The sequence below is a fragment of the Panthera tigris genome, chromosome B4 (genome assembly GCF_018350195.1).
Source record: "Panthera tigris isolate Pti1 chromosome B4, P.tigris_Pti1_mat1.1, whole genome shotgun sequence".
Lineage (NCBI taxonomy): Eukaryota > Metazoa > Chordata > Mammalia > Carnivora > Felidae > Panthera > Panthera tigris.
In genome coordinates, this window is record NC_056666.1 from 127,029,806 (window position 1) to 127,050,520 (window position 20,715).

At 45.0% G+C, this 20,715-nt stretch overlaps 1 protein-coding gene across 1 annotated transcript in view; it reads right to left on the reverse strand.

Annotated features, from left to right (window-relative positions):
• LARGE1 (LARGE xylosyl- and glucuronyltransferase 1) overlaps positions 1 to 20,715 on the reverse strand; it is a 538,109-nt gene that overhangs the window by 210,444 nt on the left and 306,950 nt on the right. The window contains exon 6 of the mRNA XM_042993134.1: positions 17,879 to 18,050. Within this exon, the coding sequence (XP_042849068.1) occupies positions 17,879 to 18,050 (172 nt within the window). The remainder of the gene's footprint in view (positions 1 to 17,878; positions 18,051 to 20,715) is intronic.

A 20,715-nucleotide genomic window follows, 5' to 3' on the forward strand; every position in this document is an offset into this window, starting at 1 on the left:
GGCACATCACACTGGAAAACGGCCGCAATGTGTAGTTAGGGAGAAAACACAATAATGTGCAAACAGTATTACAATAGGATCCTAATTTTATACAAAAAATAAACAATTTTATATGCATGGAAAAGCGTCTGAAAGGAAATATACTATAATGTTAACACTGAACTCTAGGTAGTAGAAACACAGGAGGAGTTTTATTTTCTTTGTGCTGATACGGACGCGCATTGTTTTATTCATGACACATACATATAAAATGGATCAGTGTACTGAACCTTAATGATGCCCACGACAGAGCTGTCTGTTTGCGAAAGGATCTAGTAAATTCTTGTTTTTGCCTCTGGAGATGAAGCTCTTTCACTATTACAATAATGCCCAGAGGGCATCTTTATGCTGCCTGCACCCTGTCCTGACTAGACTTCTCTTCTTACTGTTTTACAAAGAAAACATATTTTCTTCCTCAAAATTTGAAAGCAAAAACAACAACAAAACAAAAACGTAGAGCCGAAGTCATGGGCATCAGTGTGCCTCTAAAAACCTAAGTCAGAGGAACAAATGCTATAGGGATGGGCACCTAGCGTATGCCGCAATGGAGAAGCATCAACAGGTATTCAAAGCCCACTTCCCATCATTGGTGCTTCCACACCTCTCTCCAAGATAGAGGCCAGAACCTGGCGTGGGTTTGGAAGCCCACTGTCAGGAGCTTCTCGCTGGACTGAGCAAGCCAGCTAGTCGCTGTTCGCTCTAGAAGTTCTAGATCCTCATGGGAACCCTACTTTGGGGCTGACTTCATTCTCCTCACTGGATCTCCACTCCTGTCTTAGACTGTGTTTCATGCCTCCTTGAACCTCAGTGCTTCAGGTCCCCTTGGAGACTCCAGGGCAGATGATTTCCTACTTTATAGGAGCAGACAGGGGAAAACAAACAAACAAACAAACAAACAAACAAACAAACAAACAATATTCTAGAATCCAAGGAGCCACAGAAGCTGAAGACCTAATTTTGTTTATTCAATAACTAATTTTTTAGCATCTCCTAGGCTTGGATTGGGATAGACCTTGAAGGTGGTCTCACAGGACTTGCTGGTAGATAAATGCAGGGTCAAGGGAGGCATGAAAAGGACTCATGTTTTCTGTGATTCTGGCTTTGCCTCTAGCCATGTGAATTTGTGTTAAGATTCGCAGACCTGAAAGGGGCATTGAGATTGTCCAGGCAAACTCATTCATTTTACAGATTCATTTCTGCACGAGGCACTCAATAAATACTTATCAAAGAATTATCCTTGGGTCAGAAAGGTAGAGTGACCTGCCTAAGGCTAGTAGTAATGACAAAACAGAGACCTGTACCTAAGTTAAGTTCTCCTGCAACTGCATCTCACAAATTAAAGACCTTCTGGACCTCTCTTTACCTTTGCGACAGAAAGCACTAAACTAGCTCACAATCTCTTAACATCCTTCCAGTCCCTATTTCCTCCATGTGAGCATGCCAGCAAAGCCACTACAACACTTCCTTTGTTTTCTACTGCTTCTATACAAGACTGGAAAGAAAATTCATCTTTCAACGTGTCACCTTTCCACTTTGACAAACACTGATTTATTTTTTAATTGATGTCCCAGGAAGGCACACACCTAATCTGCTTGAATGATGACACAGTTAATTAGGCCAAACAAGGAAGAATGCCCAGGACGGAGCCCAAGCTGGAGGCACTACTTACTAGAAGCTATGGCCAATTTCTCAGGAAAGAGTAATTTGTAAAAGGGAAGATCAAGGAGATATTCAGTTAAGTCAAACTTTTAATTTAGGTCACATTCGAAGATAAATCGGCTCCAAAATCTACCTTTTCAATCTAGACAGAATAATCCTCTAAAAAACTGAAGAAAATCTGTTCACGTGCCAAAAATTTACCATGTCTATTATAGGCTAGTCCTGGTCACCGAGGAAGACCCCATTTGAGACAAGGAACAGTGACGGGGATTTGTGGTAAAGAAGTTAAAAAAGAACATTTTAGGTAGAATAGGTTTTATTGGCCAGTGTGCTTCTTAAGACTGTAAGTGACAGAAATTTAAATTGACCTAAGAAATTAAAAAAGGAAAATCTGCTTCAGGCATGGCTGGAACTAGGGACTATAATACAATGTAATCTGGAATCGGTCTCTCTTTTCAGGCCCTCAGATCCGCTTTAACTCTCAGACAGAAAAGCTGTGCAGGAAAGAGGCACCACAGCCGGCCTGATACTTTTCTCTTTTAAAAGGTCTGCTTGCCAAGTTAGGCCTTGGCTGGCACCTGTGAACCTGGGTTCCAGGAAGGTTCCCGCTCTTCCCTGGTAAGAATTGCCCATTGTCTAAACTGTGCAACCATTATGGTTTATTATGAACACCTGCTTTCCTTCTGGGAGTCTGGTATTTTGGTATGGGCTAGTAGAAGGTGCCTACATGACAAGCCCCCAGTAAAGATCCCAGGTGCTAAATTTCTAATGAGTTTTCCTGGTGGAGAGCATTTCACTAATGTCACCACAACTCATTGCTAGCGGAATGAAGTGTGACCTGGATGACGGCACTAGGAAAGGACTCTGGAAGCCTGAGCCTAGTTACTCCTGGACTTCACCCATGTACCTTTTCCTTTGCTGATTTTGCTTTATGTTTTCTGCTGAAGTTAGTCATAGCCATGAGTATGACTCACGCTGAGTCCTGTAAGTCATCCTAGGAAATCACAGAATCTAGGGGCGGTCTCAAGGAGCCCCTGACACAGTGGCAAAATGACTGATGGAAGTTCCAGTCTCATCTCCTCATAGTTTAGCAACTGGAGTGGAAAATCTTCTCCAGAAGTTCCAGAAAAAATCCTTGGCCTCATGTTCTGATTGGTTCAGCGTGGGGCACATAACCACCCTGAACCAATCAATCACTAGAGCCAGGGAGATGGCTGGGGTCCTGATGCTGACCAGAACTGGCTCATGCCCTTACTTTGCAGCCAGGGATGGATTACCACCCCTGAAAATAAATTAACACAAGAAGAGGCAAGGTTTTCAAAAGAAAAAGACATTCTGCTGATGTTTATGGAAGGGGGACATGGATGCTGAGCAAACAGGACCTCTACCACAGTGGAGCATAAATGCAGTATATTATGAGGAAGCATCTGCTACCATTAAAACATCAACCTCCAGTACTGACACTAGCACGACCATATCACACATAGAAGACTTGAACTCATTTTCTCACCCAGCACTATGCTTCCTCTTGTATTCACACCCAATCTGCTAAATTGTGAAACAAGAGTCATCTACAAATCTCTCTCTTGTATCACATTGTATCTGGACATCCATCCATTTCTAATTGATTCTGTCATTGCATCCCACCTCTACCTTTGTCCAGGCAATGATCATTTCTTACTTGGATTACTGACATGGCCACCTAATTGGATTTTGCTTTTGGTTTTGTACCATCCAATTCATTCCCCTACTACAGCACATCACCTTTTCATACTGGGGACTGGCTGGTCTGACTTGGTCAATCTTCTTAGAGACAGTCAATGGATTCTCACTATCTGAATAAACCCAAACTCCATGGCATGGAATGCCAATGCCAGCCCCCCCATGACCTAGCTCCTGCCTACTTTTCAATCTTCCATCACATTTCCAACCCATCCTCCCATGCTCCATTCTTTGTACTAATTTTCCAGCCACAGGGAACCCCCTGAAGTCTAAAGAACACACCATACATACTGTTTCATGTCTCATGACTTTGGCCCATTCTGTTTTCCTGCCTGAAATGTCCCATTCCCCTCTTCCTTCGTGGAGATACTCTAACCAATGCACAAAACCAATTTATCTTATGATGTAGGTGATGTCTTTCCCAGTCCCCAAAGTTAACTATTCTCTCAATAGTGGCGCCACTGTGCTTGGTACATGCCCTCCTATCTCTGCCCACAGTCCTTTCTCAGGAGCTGTGTGCCCTTCTAATTCTCAATGAGAGTGTCCTCTCCCTGAAGGCAGGTGTATCACTCACTGTCCTCACAGCTCAGTACCAACAAGGAGCAGGGCTGAAAAACCTGTGGGCTTATTGACAAAGGAAAGAGGCTATCCTTGTGGCCCTGCCATGTACTAGTGAGGTGACTTGGGTCTGTTATTTAACCTCTTTAAGTGTTGGGTTTTCACTCTCATAAAAAACTGAGATTGGACTATCCCTCTGTCAAGACTGTTGTGATGAAAGAAGCATATGTATGTAGACCATCTAGGCTGCATGCACAGTCTGGACAGTACCAGGCAGCTTGTAAAAAGGCAAGTTCTGGGGCACCTGGGTGGCTCAGTCGGTTGAGTATCTGACTGTTGATTTCAGCTCAGGTCATGAACACAGGGTCATGAGATTGAGCCTTATGTCCAGCCTGCTTAAGATTCTCTCTCTTTCTCTCTCTCTCTCTCTCTCTCTCTCTCTCTCTCTCTCTCTCCCCCTCTCTGCCCAGCTCACTGGAGCTCACTCGCTCTCTCTCTCTCTCTCCCTAAAATAAAATAAAATAAAATAAAATAAAATAAAATAAAATAAAATAAAATAAAATAAAAGACAACTTGCCCCCCAAAATGTACCGTACTAATGTAAGATGCTAATAATAAGGGAGAGAGGGTGCAGGGCGTACAGGAACTCTGTACTAGCTCCATAATTTTTCTGTAACTCAAAAATTGTTCCAAAATTTTAAAGTTCACTTAAAAAAAAAAGTAAGTTCCATCCCTACCAACCAACCCTCCTCCTTCCCCTTCCCTCCTCCCTGCTCCCCCCAGGCCCTTCAAAGGCTGCCTCCTCCTTTTTGAAAACCTAGTATCACATCATTTCAAAAATAAAAATGCTCAGTGGCTGGATTTGGGGAATCTTTTTAATCTTGTAAGACTTCTTAGCATCGTGGCATCAACCTGGGTCTCTTCTGCCATCTCAGGAATAAAGAAGAGAAGCCCCAAATTGTCGTGACCTCTTTGCCTCTGAGACCAATCAAAAGGCAAACGAAAAAACAGAAACCAGACTTCCTTTTCTAATGAAGATGGTTGTGAATGAAAAAAAAAACAACAAAAAAAAAACCCTCTGCTTCTAGGGAAGCTGGTAATTCTACCTGGTCCTAGGCTGGCTGACAGTGTTCCCTTAAATGGCCCCTCCATCCATCTCAATAAGGAATCGGCACACACACCTCTGCCCACTGCACTCTTCCAGATGGGCAAGCCCAGCGCACCTTGCGGAGAAGAGAACAGTTATTTGTCTTCCTTGACAGGCCACGTCCGTCCTTGTCATATATTAGATGCTGCTAATAATCTATGTATATGCATTTTGGAGGGAAAAAAAAATTTGTGTCCTTCCAATAGTCAGCGAATGACATGCACCGATTTCCTCTTTTCGTGAGGATGTAGATGAGGGGTAAGTTGGTCCCTCTTGTAATTTCGGGGGAAGATGGTAAATTCCAGTGGGTCCTAACAGGATCATGGCCTCCTATGGATATGAATGCATCTGAGTGTGGTTAATTCAATCACACTTTCCCTTAGTATCATGTATCCTTCCAGGTACAGGGGAATGAATGCACTCATTTATTTTCTGAGAAAGAAAATTCAGTACTGGCTGTTCAACTCTATCTGTAGCCCTAGAAAAAGAGAAAATTTATGGTTCAAGCATCTTCGAGGCTAGCATTGAGGATAAACAAAGGAAAAGAAGTCTGGAGCATATAGAACAGGAGCTTGAACATAGGGATGATTCAGAAAGTCATTCAAAGGGCATTTGGTTGGGGGTTTTCCAAGATAGGAACTGATAAACAAGTTACAGAAAATTCTAATTTTATTTCTCCTTTTGAGCGTTCATTATCAACCACTTAAAACCACCATCACCACCAATGCCTGACTGAGCCCATACACTTTCATCAGTAATGGTGGGCCACTAAGGAAGGGGTTCTCAAAAAAGATAGATTTTGCCCCTCAGGGGACATTTGGTGATACCTGGAGATGTTTTTGGTTGTCAAAACTGGGGAGGGTGGTGTCACTGGCATCTAGTGGGTAGAGACCAGGGATGCTGCTAAACCTCTACAATGTACAGAACCAGCTCCCCACAACAAAGAGTTCTCCAGCTCCAAATCTCAGCATCACCAAGCTAGAGAAACACTGCATGAGGCAATGAATCTCAGATCACTGGTGATGTCCAGGCCAGTGTGGGGGACAGGAGTGTGCCTTGGTGATGTGAAATCTGGGAAGACCTTACAGGTAATTCTGATACCAGAAAAGGGCCTCTCCACCCTAGAGCTACCCTTCATGTAAGGCCCCTTTAGCCAAAATACTTGTAGAGCAAACAAGAAAAAAAATTGAGCATATGATTCCAAAGATGGGCTTTGTCATTGTCTCCATCAATTCATTCAATAGGTATTTGCTTCTTTCCTCCTACTGCCTATTCTGCAGCTGTCTCTCTCTCTCTCTCATGCCTTTATTTGATCCCAACCTGCTCCCTCACCCTCCCTCCCTTCCCCCAGAATGACCCAGGAGAGCCGTATATCCTCTATGCATCCACTAAAGCTACATTCACCATCAAAATCTCTTTGCCTCAAGGTAGCTGATTATCAGCTAACTTGAAAGAAAAGCAACCTGAATAATTCACATTAATGGCAGGTACCACCTAGTGGCACTCCCAGTGCACTGCGCCCTCTCCGAGTCTGGGGTCCCGCCCTGAGCGGGCAGCAGGTACACAGACTGCTAAAGTGTTCCCAGAAAAAAAAAAATCAGAACGATCTGATTTTTTTCAAGGAAGAATGAATTAGTCGCATCAATTTCTAATAGACTGAGCACTAGAGAGCATCGCTTGTGTGTCTGGTACCAAGTAGGTGCTCAGGAAATATTTACTGAATGTCTGAATGAGCAAAAAAAGACTTCTGGGCAGAGCAGTTTCCTGTAATTCTGGGTTTGATGCTTAAGCTTTTTGATAGCTCTTTCTGAAATTTTCAAAGCCTAAAATGTTTCCGTTCCATGACTTGATGACCTTCCCTTTTCTCCATGCCCACAACATATTTTTTATTTCCAGGAAACACATAGTCAGTCTCCACAGCAGAAGGGCCTGTTAGGGGTGGTAACCATTCCAACGTGGGAGCCACAAACAAGGTGTTCACCAAAAATAGCAACAGCACAGATGACCCAGGACCCTGTGGCCATACGATAACAGGAGATCAAAGAGTGGCCTGCTAAGAACCCCCCCGCAAATCCTTCTCTTTTACTGATTCTAATCAACCTCCCAACTCCAGTCTACAGCCCTACCCAAACTCTGTCCCTCCTCTACCACTCCACAATAAGAGAAAAAGCTAGAAAAAATAATAACACCATATTTTCTGGATTCTAAGAGGCCACTGATTATAGAATATATCAAAACATTTTCCAGGAGAAAAAGACCATCAGGCAAATTACTTTTGTAAGTCACACATCTCAATTTTGCAGATAGTAAAATGTGAAAACCCCTGCATGGAAAAACTGAGCTAATATAACAAATACCTACAAAGCACTAGGTGAATTACATATTTTGCCTCCCAACTGTTATTCCCATTGAGATTGAGCAACAGACGTGCCAGCTGTATGGGAGAGCCAGCCTCAGACCCAGGTCCTGGGACTGGCACACTCCACAGGGAGAGCCTGTGCTCTCCCCACGGAGACAGGTAGCTGATGCTCTCCAGTTAGGACAAAACCCTGACTTCCCCCAGGACCCTCCTCCCAGGCTCCCCTCCTCCACCATGATCATAACTGGGGCTATCTGGGGAGTGCGCCTTACTCACAGAGGACTAAGGTTGCCTCCTCTGATATCCAGATCCTCCCACCCTGAATCTTAGGTCCCCAAACAGCTGCCCTACTGGGATGGCCACAAAATGACTCTAATATTAGTACCAGCAGCAGCTACACACGGTCAGTGCTGACTCTGCAGGTACTGAGCTAACCTCTACGTGCAACATCTCACACGACCCACGCAGCAATACCCTAGCAGCGTTATTATCCCCATTTTACAGGCAGGAAATTTGACTTGAGATGGTACCAAGGGTAGAAAGGGGACCCACCCAAAGGAAAGGGCCTGGATGTCTTTGTCCCACTCCTTGGCAGTGGACACGTGAATTAGGGAAGAAGGGAAGGAATACTTCACAGCCACTTCTAGAAATGTGCCTTTCCTCCTCTTTCTTGGGAGCCTCCCAGTGTCCTGGAGAGCCCGGAGCCGTGTGCGTTTAGGAACAGCCACGCAGTTGACAGAGGTCCCGTCTGCCCAGTCAGGGGCCTCCTGGGGATGTATAGGGCATGGCTGGCCTGAGAACACATGGCCACATCAGCAGGAGGTGCCCTCAGTCTCCAGGTATGTGCTGCACAATCAGGGCAAGGTCGGGGATCTTTCTCGGATGAATTCAGCTCTGCATTCGCCCTGTCGCTCCTGCTCACTAACCATGGCTTGCCAACCACACCTCGCCCTGCTTGGTGCTTGCTGATTGCTCATTAGCCTTCTATTAGGGACAGCAAATCCTGCCATTCTCCTTTCAGAAACCAGGAACCACAGAAAACAGAAAACCAGATGCTACACTAGGGCACACCAGGAAGTTCAGAAAAGGAAACTGTAAGAGCCCAGTGAGAACACTATTTTAATACCAAAAAGGAAACACCTAAAGATACCTCCAGCCCAGACCTTTGCTGTAAGATTCAGAGCTGCTCATCTGTCTCTGCATGTTCCACCCTGAACTCCAGGCACCGGGTGCTATCCACTCAACTTTCCTAGTTCACCTCTAATCCAGGTCCTCTGCTTGCTCCCAGGGGCACTATCCTACCATAGGCCACATGTCCTGCTTGGACTGAAGCAGTAGCCAACCCAACGCATACTGTCACAACTTTCTTTCAAGGTATGGGTTTCGTGCCTCACCTTTTGGATCACTGCCCACACTGCAGCCAAAGAAATCTTTTCCAATCTGAGAATCTGAGCATACTTCTCTACCTGAAACTCTAAGCCTTTTAATTACCTGTAGATAAAACTCGAAGCTGTAACTTAGAAGACCCTTCCTAATTCTCTTACTTTCCACCCCGCAAATCACCTAGAATCATATGCTTTATTTGTTCATTTACCTAACAAATATTAACTGAGCACCTATTATCTACCAGGCACAGTTCTGGATGCTGGAAATGTCTCAGGAACAAGACAGACAAAGGCAGTATTTATGCATCAGCAAGAAAGACACACAGCAACCAGGTAAAGCCAGAGGCATCCGGGTACCCAGGTCTTTGCTGCTTAGTGGGTAGCGTGGAGCAGCCATCTTGGTAAATCCTTGCAAGACAGACTAGAAGGTGACAGTTACTATAAAACATGAAAAGAGCAGGGTGGGAGCGAGAGGCTGGCATCTCAGGTTGCAGGATTAAAGGCAACAATCAGGAGAAGCTCACTGAGAAGCTGAGATCTGAGTCAAGACTCGTAGGGACTTGGGGCAGCAGGACAGAGCAGGCTAGGAATAAGCATTCCCCAGCAGGGGGACATCAGAGTAAAGGACCAGAGGCAGGAGCCCTCCCAGTCTGTCTGAGGAGATTTGATGTTCCCTTCAATGCCTGTCTGCACCATTCTCTCTCCAGGATCTGCATGTGGCATTCTCTCTGGGAGGTGACACGGAGGCTAATGTCACCATGCCTCTTCCCTCCAGACGCCTTCCTGACTCCCTCAGCCCACCAGACCAGGGCTGCCTTCCCTGAAACGTGATTCTACCTCACCCCGAATTCTCCCTTTCAAGGTGCTTTCCACATTTTATGTAACCGTGTGTTCAGCTGGATCTAGAATCCAGTGGTCAAGAGCACGGGCTCTGGGGCCACCCTGGCTTCGGTCTAGTCTCTGCCACTTGCTGTATGATCTCAGCAAGACAGTTAAAGACTTTTATGAATGCTAAATGAAATAGCCCACTGCCTGACACTTGAAAAGCACTTATTAGAAATTAGTACCGTGAGGGCAGGACTTGGGTCTGCCTTATTCACGATTTTCTTCTCCCAAGCCTGAGGCGGGCCCAGAGACTCAAAAGATAAGGAGTCAACGAAAGAATGAGTGGATGAATGAACACGGAGGCAGAGAGAAGGACAGGGATGGGGTGGCAGGGAAGCAGGTGGGTTTCTGTTCCCCCTAACTCCTCAGGAGTTGCTGGTTGAAGAACAAGAAAACAAAGACGCAGATGGGAAAGGGAATTATCATTGATGATTAAGTAGCATGCAAGGCAGAGCCATTTCCTGACTTCACCACCAAAATAAAACCTATGGGGGTGTTTATGGCCAAATTATTCCCCCACTTTCATAGAACAACAGCAAAAAGGAAGCTCAGAGAAGTCAAACAATTTTTCTAATAATAGTGAAAGAAGGCAGATCCCCTTCCAAGTTAATGGGAAAAATAATTAAAACGTCTTCACCAATTTTGCCAGGAACAGAATCCCTTGACGTTCCGCCGGTGACGAGCATTTCAGCCTGTCCAAGGGAAGAACCGTGAGCTTGTGAGAGAAGCCAAGAGCTAGTTCTTGGGGGCACCTGGGGGGCTCAGTCGCTGGTTGAGTCTCCAACTCTTGATCTCGGCTCAGGTCACAATCTCCCAGTTGGTGGGTTTGTGAGTTCGAGCCACGCATTGGCTGTGTGTTGCCAGTGCAAAGCCTGCTTGGGATTCTGTCTCCCTCTCTCTTTCTGCCCCTCCCCCACTTGCTCTGTATCTCTCTCTCTCAAAATAAATAAAAATAAACTTAAAAAGAGCTAGTTCCTGGACTCTGAATGGAAGGCAGCACAGACAGGACAACAGACTCGAAGAAGGAAGTGGGTGAGGACATAAAGGGCCCTCAAATTTTCCACACGGAAAACCAGCTGAGAATTAGCAGTTAAAAAACAAAGCAATGAAGACTGGTGGTGAGCAAGGAACTTTACGAACAGGAGGAGTGCAGGAGAACATTCGAAACCACGGCACAGACGAAAAAAAATGCCCCAGCCTTTGACTGAACCCTAAAATGAAACACAAACCCCACAGAGGAGACTCACCCCATCACAGCAGAACCCCAGCACCTTCCACACTAACAGAGCACCACCCACACAGACACAGGCTGCCAGAGTCATTGGAAAGCACCTGATTTGAAACTTCATAGCTTTCAAAGTTTCTGCTTTTCTTCCCTGGGGCCAAGCAGCCTCTCTAGGAAGGCAGGAACAGATGTGCAGTGAGGGGTACCTTGTCCAGAGCAGGCCTGGCCAAGGAGGGCTGGCTTTACTCAGGGAACATGGGCCCTTTGACTCCCTGTAAGTCAGCTGAAGGGGGAGGGGAGTGTGGAACTTTACTTGCAGGTCAGTGAAGGGAGGGAAGGAGAAGGATCTAAAGTCAAAGGAAAAGGGGCAAATGGGATATGACAAACAGTAGACACAGGAGGGAAGAGGAAGAGGAAGGGAAGGAAAGGAAAGGAAAAGGAAGAGGAAGAGGAAAAAGAAAAGGAAAAGGAAAGGGAAAAGGAAAAGGAAAAGGAAAGGGAAAGGGAAAAGGAAAAGGAAAAGGAAAAGGAAAAGGAAAAGGAAAAGGAAAAGGAAAAGGAAAAGGAAAAAATAATGAGACAAGGAAGGAAAAGCATGTACTGGGCACTAGGGTTCCTCAAACCCACAACCCTGTGAGGTGGCATCTGTGTTTTCTTTCTACAAGTAAGGGAGCATCGTGGAGAGGTTAAATGACCGCCCCCCCCCTCAAGATCATCCCACTGATAAGCATACCAGCGGGGACTTGAAACTTGAGATCTTCCTTTAAAGCTTTTCCTACTCCACCAGTTCCCTTAACAGAGGGAGGGAGGGGGAGGGGAGAAAGGAGAAGATAAGGAGAGGAGCAGGGAAGGAGGGGGGAGAGAAAGGGGGAGGGGAAAACGGCAGGAATGGTAGAGGGGGAGAGGAGGGGGGAATGGGGAGGGGGCAAGGAGGGGAAATGGGAGAGAAGGGGGAGGGGAGGAGGGAAAAAGGAAAGAAGGGAACAAGGAAGAAGGGAGGGGAGGGAGGGAGAAGGGAGGGGCAGCCTTCACAAGATAAGAAATAGACCTGACCCACTGGAAGAAATGTTACGAGTGTTTAAAAACTCCTTCAAGGCAAGTGGTTATAATCACAAAAGTTCTACAAGTGTCTTTCCAGAAGTCATACTTTCAAGGTTTTTCATATTCAGCTTTTCTACATTATTTTACCCTTACAGCCACCCCAGTGCCGAGGAGGGCTTTGTAGACAAAGCTGCAAAGTAATGGAGCAGACACACTTTAAGGATGTCCACCATCATCCCATACTCCGGTGGGAGTCCTTAGAGAAAGGGGAACCTGGGAAGAATGGCGCACGTTATCTTGTGCACTCCTCACAAAGACGTGCACTGTTCCTGGTTCATTTGAGTCCAGAGAAGTCAGTTAACCCACCATGGTCACAGAGCGACCCCGATTCTGCCTTCTTCTACTGGCCATGATGAGCACATGAGTAGAGCTCTTGGGGCTCACGGCTACTTTAAAGATGATGTTCTGGGATGTCACAAGCTGGGCCAGGATTCTGGAGACCAAAATTTTATTTTCAAATCCTGGGAAAACCATACTTCTCCATGGCCCTGATTTTGCCTCCACACCTCTGTTCTCAGGATGCCTATATCACCCGTACAGCCCAGTTCACATGGTCACCCAGACTGCTTTCTTGTTTCTAGCTTCGGTCTCTCCACAGAGACTCTAAACTCCATCTGCTCCCCTGGGGAGTGTAGGTGCAGGGTAAAGGGTATTGGATTTAGAGTCGGGTCATCTGAGTTCAAATCCCAGTTCTACAATTTAGGAGCTGAGGTGCTGGGCAAGCTACTTTGTCTCCCTAAGCGTGAGTTCCCAGATCTTTAAAATGGAAACATTAACAATAATTACTTCATGGGAGTGTTGTAAGGATTAAATGAGCTTCACCATAACGTGCTTAACAGAGTGGTTGGCACAGAGTAAGTGCTTAAAAATGTTAGCTGTAATTGGTCCACAGTGAGTCTGTTAGCTCTTGAAAAATATCCACTGGTATCACATACCTACCCACACTGTGGCACCGTGGGGGTGAGCAGGGCAATACCCACCTGTGCTTGGTACTCTGACCATACCTGTTCTGGGGCCAGAACTTTACATGATGGCAATATGCTCTTCCTACAGGGAAGGCATTTCTTCTCAAGAATTAAAAATACTAGGTTGAACACGCAGCATGGAGTTTTTCTAAAAGCTTCAGATTATGGGGGTACATTTATTATTTATGCCTTCCTAACAGCCCCTTCCAGTATTGCTAAAATCAGATAGTGTTTCCAAATATTTGTGCAGTAAAACGATGGCACTCAGGGGTGGTGGGTGACTCAGGATCAGCAGTCACAGCCGAACTAAGGGCAGCAGCACCCCCCCAGCCCACGCACCCCCCAACGACCCCCCCCCCGCCCTGGAACACGCACAGCCCCCTCACCATCAGGAAGCCCAGAAACGCAGGAGGCAGAGCGCAGACTCCACAGCCAGATGGTCCAGGGCTGAGTTCTGCTGTGAATAGCTCTCTGAGCAGGAAAAGTTATTTAGCGTCTCTGGGGCCCAGTTTATCCTGCCTTTCAAAAGTACAAAGCTTCGAGCTCAGGGCCTGGACCAGAAGAAGGTCCGTAGGAACCTGTACTTTCCCTTTGCTTTCCAAGCACTCATTCACCTGCCTCCTTCTCAGCATCTCCGTGTGGATGTCCAATGAGGCATTTCAAATGTAAAGGGTCCCAAACCCAAATCTTCTTCTTGCAGTTGTGGTGGGGTCTGCCAAACGCCGGCTTGGGCGTCCCACACTCTGTGCCCTCTCACCTCCCACCACCTTGACCTCCAAAACGTACCCCTACCCTGACAACGCCTTTCACCTGTGCTGCTCCCCTCGGGTCTGAGCTAGCAACAGGCTTCGCCTGGAAGACTGCCACGTCTCCTGAATGGTTTCCTTGCTTCCTGTTATTCTCAACTGGGCAGCCAGGATGACCCAGTAAAAACATCAATCAGGGGGCACCTAGGTGGCTCAGTCGCTTAAGCGTCTCTCGGTTTCGGCTCAGGCCATGATCTCACAATTCGTGAGTTCGAGCCCCGAGCTGGACTCTGTGATGACAGCACAGAGCCTGCTTGGGATTCTCTCTCCCTCTCTCTCTCTGCCCCTTCCCTACTTGTGCCCCCTCCATGCCCCCAATAAACTTAAAACAAAACATCCGTCAGATCACATCACTCCTGCTCAAAGCTGCACAATGGCTGCCCTTATCACAGAAGGGTAAGGCACAATTCTCCCTGTGCCTGACAAAGGAGACCTCCGTGACCAGACCTATTAGCCCCCAGCCATCCTGGGCTCATTCCATCCCATTCCTCAAACAAACCAGGCCACAGGGCTCCCGAAACGTCACATTTGCTGTTTCTACTGCCTGGGACAGTATTCCACTTTTCCCTAGGCACCTGGCATGCCTATTCTTTCAACTTCTTCATGTTTCTGCTTAAATGTCACTTTCCATTAAATGTCACTCTTCCATTGGAAGAGCTTCCACTGCTGCTGGATTTGAATACTGAAGCAATGCACGTGTGCACACACAGAGGTATTCCTCATCTCCTCTCCTCCAGAGCAACCACTAATCACCATCTAATATACCGTATATTTTACTTGTTTGTTGTCTGTCTCCCCCCCCCCCCCCCGACCACCCCACTCAACTATACACTTGCCAGGGTAGGGGCTGGGTTTCTTTTATTCTTGCAACATTCCCAACAGTCAGGAGATGATCTGGCAACTATTAAGCTCAGTAATATGACCGAATGGGTGGCCCTTCATTCTCGCTCTCCGTGGCACATTCGATTCTTTTTGCTGAGAATCACTGAAAATCCTCCAGCAGTGGCAGCTGGTGGTAAGGGTGGGGAGGGAGGCACCTGCCATTTAGGTGAAGTCAAGGCTCTGGGGGCGTGTGGACATTTCCAAGAGGCACCCAAAGTTTCCCATGGTGGAGGCAGAGCAAAGATCTAAGCCCTTTCTAAAAGGCTTCTTACTAGTGTCTCCGTGTAAATGGATTTAGGTGAGGGGAATTTCACAGCGTTACGAAGGAGTCAAGCATATGTGATCTGAACACAAGAGCCCCAGATAACTAGCCGTTGTGAAACAGAGAAAAATTAACAAGGCCAAACTACATCAATGTCACTCAAAATGTTTACGGTGAAGAACGCCAAATGCAATTGCCCTCAGGAGAGGGGAACTCTCCCTTTGGGATCAGAACTTCCTACATTCATGAGTTTGTCCTATGGGGTTTTCTTCCTATTCCATGTTCTGGCTACTAATGGTTCCAGTTTAGAAAAAAATAATTAAAAAACAACAACAAAAAAAGCTGTAGAAAAGAGTGCCATATGGAGAAGAGAAGAGCTTGCTTATTTTCTTTTCACCTCCGTATTATCCCAGAAAAGTTAGAGTGGGCATGGGAAAACCTCAGCTGTTTTTATATTCCTTTGTTGGTGATAGATAAAAATACAATGCAGCCTGCCTTGTTTGTGAGCTCCTTGAAGGCAGGGGCTGTGTTCTCGACCGTTTTAGGTAACAACAGCATCTAATATATTTCTCTGCACGGCAGGGGCCTAACAAATGCTAGAAATAAACCAATGAAAGAATGAACAAATAAAATATAGCCCATTAACTCAGCTCCTTGCATTCAAGTGCACACTCCCCCCTGACTCCTGCCACCCCCGGGTCCCTGTCCTGACCTTGGCTCATATACTCTGCTCTACCCCAGGATCCAAATCCTTGGGCCACAAGCACCTTGGGAGCCTTTCGTTCACAGATGATATCAAGGGATTTAAAACCACAATGATGCCATTGTTGTTATTGGCTTCAAAACCCCACCAGCACTATGGCAGGTCCTAGCTGGGACAGAATAAATGGTATTTCCTAGCTACGATGCTACAATTAGTGACCACCTGTTCTAGTGATTTTGCTGAGTTACATTTCTCCAAGGGAGACTTATAGCTTTAAATGCATATTTCAGGGTGAGTTTCTGGGGAAGCAGACTCTGATACAGAAGTTAGCATGCAGGAGGTTAATTTAGGGAGTGGGTCTTGGGAAGAGCATCTGAAAAGAAAAGGTAAGAGGACTGGGCAGAGGGAGAAAACCAGCTGTGAGGGGTTCTCCAGGGAGTGTTAGAGCTGGCTCTGCAAGACTCCACATTCTCCAGGAAGGGGACGTGGCCCCAGGCATGTGGCTCTTCAAGGGGCTGGTAGCTGAGGGCCACATGCGGGCAGTGATCCCAGCAGCTGGAGTTAATACATCCTTTACTCCCAAAGGGGAATGTCGGCATCCACCACACAGAACCACGTCTCTCTGGCAAGTGAGAGCATGATGACCACCTCCTCTGTGAAGCCCTCCCAGCTGCCTTCTCCAATCCCTTTCAGAAGAAGTCTCCAGAGCCCAGCATTCCAGGGACACCCAGTAGGGATGCAATAAATGCCTGCTGAATAAACACATCACTGAATACCAGACATTGGCATAAAAGTAGGAATATCTTAGAATTATTTTTTGAAAATTGTCCTCAAGGAGTTCAATGTAATCAGAAAAACAAAGAGAAGTAATAGGGAACTCGAAAAGAGGCACAGAAGCCAACACACATACACATTCTGGTCTGGACTCTGGGCTGAATCCTGCATGCCCTCAAGCCTCAGTTTCTTTGTTTGTGACGTGAAAGGACAGACCCGCCAACATTCCATGAAGAAGAGACCAGAGCTGAGCCACATGATGTCTCTATTAGTGTCATTACCGACATGGGTAAGGAAAGTATGTTTCGATCTTAACAAGGGAAAGCGTCTGAGGGTCAGAGTGTCTCCCCCATGAGATGCTGAGGACTTTTTTTCAATTAGCCTAGAGCTAAGAGACCCCTAGAAAGAAGCAGGCCAAGACCAGAGTAGGTGAGGAATTTACTCTTCTGTCCATGAGACCAACTGGAATACCCTGAGATTTAGGAAACGGCTGTGATTTAAAAATCACTGAGTAGCAGCTCACCTTCATAGGATAAGAAGCTACAGAGAAGTAGCAGGAGGGATTTTAAACACAGAAGCCAGAATGAAATTTTAAAAAGAAAACTAAGAAATAAAAAGGAAAAAAAAACCTCTCACTCCCAAATTTATCTCCCACTGCATTTGTCTAATACAGAGAAGAATTTGTAAGATAATGCAATTTTAAGAAAGACATCTGGAGGGGGGATTAGAATTAAAGCCCGAGATTTGTGCTAACCTGTCACTTCTCCCATGCATCCACACCAGAGTCAAGTACACCTACTGGGCTCACAATTCCCCATAATCTCATATACCTTGAGGCAGTGACAAGAGCCACAATAGCTAAGAAAAAACTAACTGGATGAGAGGGAATGTCATAAAAAGCCAAACTTATACACTTTCTAAAAATGATCAACCACAACATTAATGAAAGCAAAAGCCATAAGAACATTTTCCAACACTCTAATCACTACCCATCTCTACCACCTCACAGGCCTTCTTTGCAATCAAAACATCATTTGATTAAAAAAAAACAAAAAAAACAAAACACTGATAAATGTATGTCTCTACACAGCTAAGTCAACACTCAATTATCCGCATACAAAATATACGCATTTGACGTTTCTCTCTTACAATGCATCCTAAATTGGGTTCTTCCTATGAACATAAACCTTACCTCTTTATTTACTAAAGAAATGCAAACATATGCCAGTTTGATTCAAACGTGTTTCAAATGCCAGTAGAGTTGATACTTAACTAGATTTGTAATTCCTTGTCCATTAGTATGGACCCGTTAAGTGTCGGCCTCACATTTAAAAAAAAAAAATACAATCCCTCTTCTTGGCATGGCGAGACCTTTAAAGATACCAGGGAACATGGGGTACAATTACCTTTGAACTTGTGGAACACGGCCCACAATTCTGCAATGTCAGTGGCAAAGGTGATATCCGTGTCAAGGACAATGACCCTCTCCAGGTTGGCAGGGAGAGTCTTGGTCAGGACGAGCTTCATTAGACCATAAATGCCAGAGTAGTGTTTGTTGGGGATCCAGGAAACTTCAGACTACACCAGGCAGGGAAGAGAAGGAGCAGAAAAAAGAAAAACAAAAAGAATCATTACATTCATTTTTTGCATAAACATTATAAATAGTGCCTGGTACATAAAAAGTATTCAATAAAAATTTGCTGAGTAAACGAGTATTTCCTTAAAGATATGTTTATGTGATGTACAGTTTGGCATGTGAAGTTTTTTGGAAGAAAATGCATCTGAATCAAGAGAGAGGAAAAGCAATATTTATTAAATAAATATTATTTCAAATGTTAGGCTCAAATTTTTTTAAATAAAACCTTTATTATAGAGAGTATATAGGCTTACTGGGGAAAATAAGAATATGTGCAAAAGAATAAAAATATAAAAATTGGATCATACCCTCATTTTTACAAATAATACTTAATTGTTCCTATGTAGAAATATTTCTTTAAATCATATTCTGCTTGTCATTAAAGACTGCTACTTCAGTGGCATTGTCAAAGCTTCTGCTTATCTATTTTTTAGAGCTGTAATTAAACCAATGAGTGTTGCTCCTTTCCTGTTTCTCAAACACATGAGAAGGACTTGGTCATGACCCATGCAGCACTCTTCATTGGGGAGTAAGAGGATACACACCCATAGGCGGTAATGAACCACCAATGGAGAGCCACCACTGAAATCCTCACATGATAGAACAGGACAACCAACGTCCCAAAGGTCGGTAACTCTTGTCAGCAACTCACACATCTCAGTACCACTTGGGACCCAAAGGCAAGGCGAAAAATAATACAGAACACCAGTGTGCTGAAAGTTTGCACAGGTACAGGACATATATGAATGTAACTATGGGTGGGGTCCCCATTCTAGCTGCCATGGGGAATCTCCATCGAGGCAAAAACACACTTATTTTTCATGAAGTTAACACTTGGGGGGCCCTGCGTGGCTCAGTCAGTTAAGCGTCTGACTCTTGGTTTTGGCTCAGGCCATGATCTCACAGTTTCATGAGTTCAAGCCCCACACCAGGCTCTGTGCTGGCAGTGTAGAGCCTGCTTGAGATTCTCTCTCTCTTCCTCCCTCTGCCATCCCCCTGCTCGTACTGTCTCTGTTTCCCTCAAAATAAATAAATAAACTTAAAAAAAAAAGTTAACACTTATAATGGAATTCTTTAGTGGAAAATGAGGCCACCTTATTAAGATTCCAAAACATACCCTTCCCTTTTGCCCTTTAGGGACATTCTGAGGACACTGTTCTTTAAAAAAGTCATATTTAAAAGCAAGAAACCAGTTTTGTTCCCAAAGATGTTCATCACCATGTTATAAAATAAACAGAAACAATCCAAATACCCCTAAACTGGACAGTTAATGAAAACATGCCTTTTTTTCTTTTTTTTAGCTTGTTAGCATACTATTCAATGGCTATGAGCAATGTAGATTAAGATATACTGAGAAGAAACTTGCATATGATGTTAAAAGAAAAAAAGTAAGTTTTAAAATTGTTTTTGCTTAATAACCACTATGTATAATCAACATGAAAACACCCAAATTTACGCAGAGAAAGAAAAAATAGAAGCACGGCACTGAATTATAATAGTGGTCATTTTGGGATGACAGGTCCCTCTCTAGATAAAAAGATATGTATATTATACACACACATACACATATATTTAACTACACTTTTTTTTTTAAGGTTTAATTATTTTTTAGAGAGCAAGAGACAGAGCATGAGCAGGGGAAGGACAGAGAGAGAGAGAAGGAGACACAGAATCTGAAGCAGGCTCCAGGCTCTGAGTTATCAGCACAGAGTCCAACGTGGGGCTCAAACTCATGAACTGTGAGATCATGACTTGAGCCAAAGTGGACGCTTAACTGGCTGGGCCACCCAAGCACCCCTACACTTTTAAACACTTCTCAACTTTTTAAAATGAGCAACCACTACCATTGTAAAGAAAACCTAAGCCCTGCATTCTTTTTAAACATGCCCACATCTAGTAATGGTAGGAAAACAGGGACACAGAGGCTGCCTTGGGAAAGCTATGAAAAAGGAGCCCTATGGTAACTCACACAGTCCAGGCCATCTCTGAAACCCCCTCCGGATTCTGCGTTCATCTTCAATGTACTTGAAAATACCATGTCAGCTACTCCTTATCAGTTTTACAATGGTCCTTTGCATACATGTGCAATTTAAAAAAAAAAAAAAAAGAAAACACATAAACTGATGGACGAAACTGTTCACCACGTGTCGGCATCAGGAAAAGAACCTTGAACTCTGTCGCCCCCAACACTGTGTTCCCAGGCAGCAGAGAGGAGGGAAAGCAGAGACAGAAGGCAAAATGTAAACCCCTGTCCCATACAAGGGGTTGACCTAAGCCTCAGCTCCTCTACCTGTAAAATGGAGGCGGTGCCTACATCACATGTTCACAGAAAAATTAGAGATCAGACGGGGTGAGTGTTCCGTACACAAAAGACCCTCAGCTCATAGAAGCTCCCACCCTTCCTCCTGATCTCCCTCATCATGTCCAGGATTTAGAGAGCCATGCCTCTTTGCTCCATACCAAAAAGGGGGTTGGGGATCCAGAGTTCTGGAGTCGGGCACACCTGGATTCAGATTCTGGTGTCCCTTAATCACCATGTCACCTTGGACAAGTTTGTTTAGCCTTTCTGAGCTTCTGTCACTTATAAGAGGCAGTTACTTGTCCTGC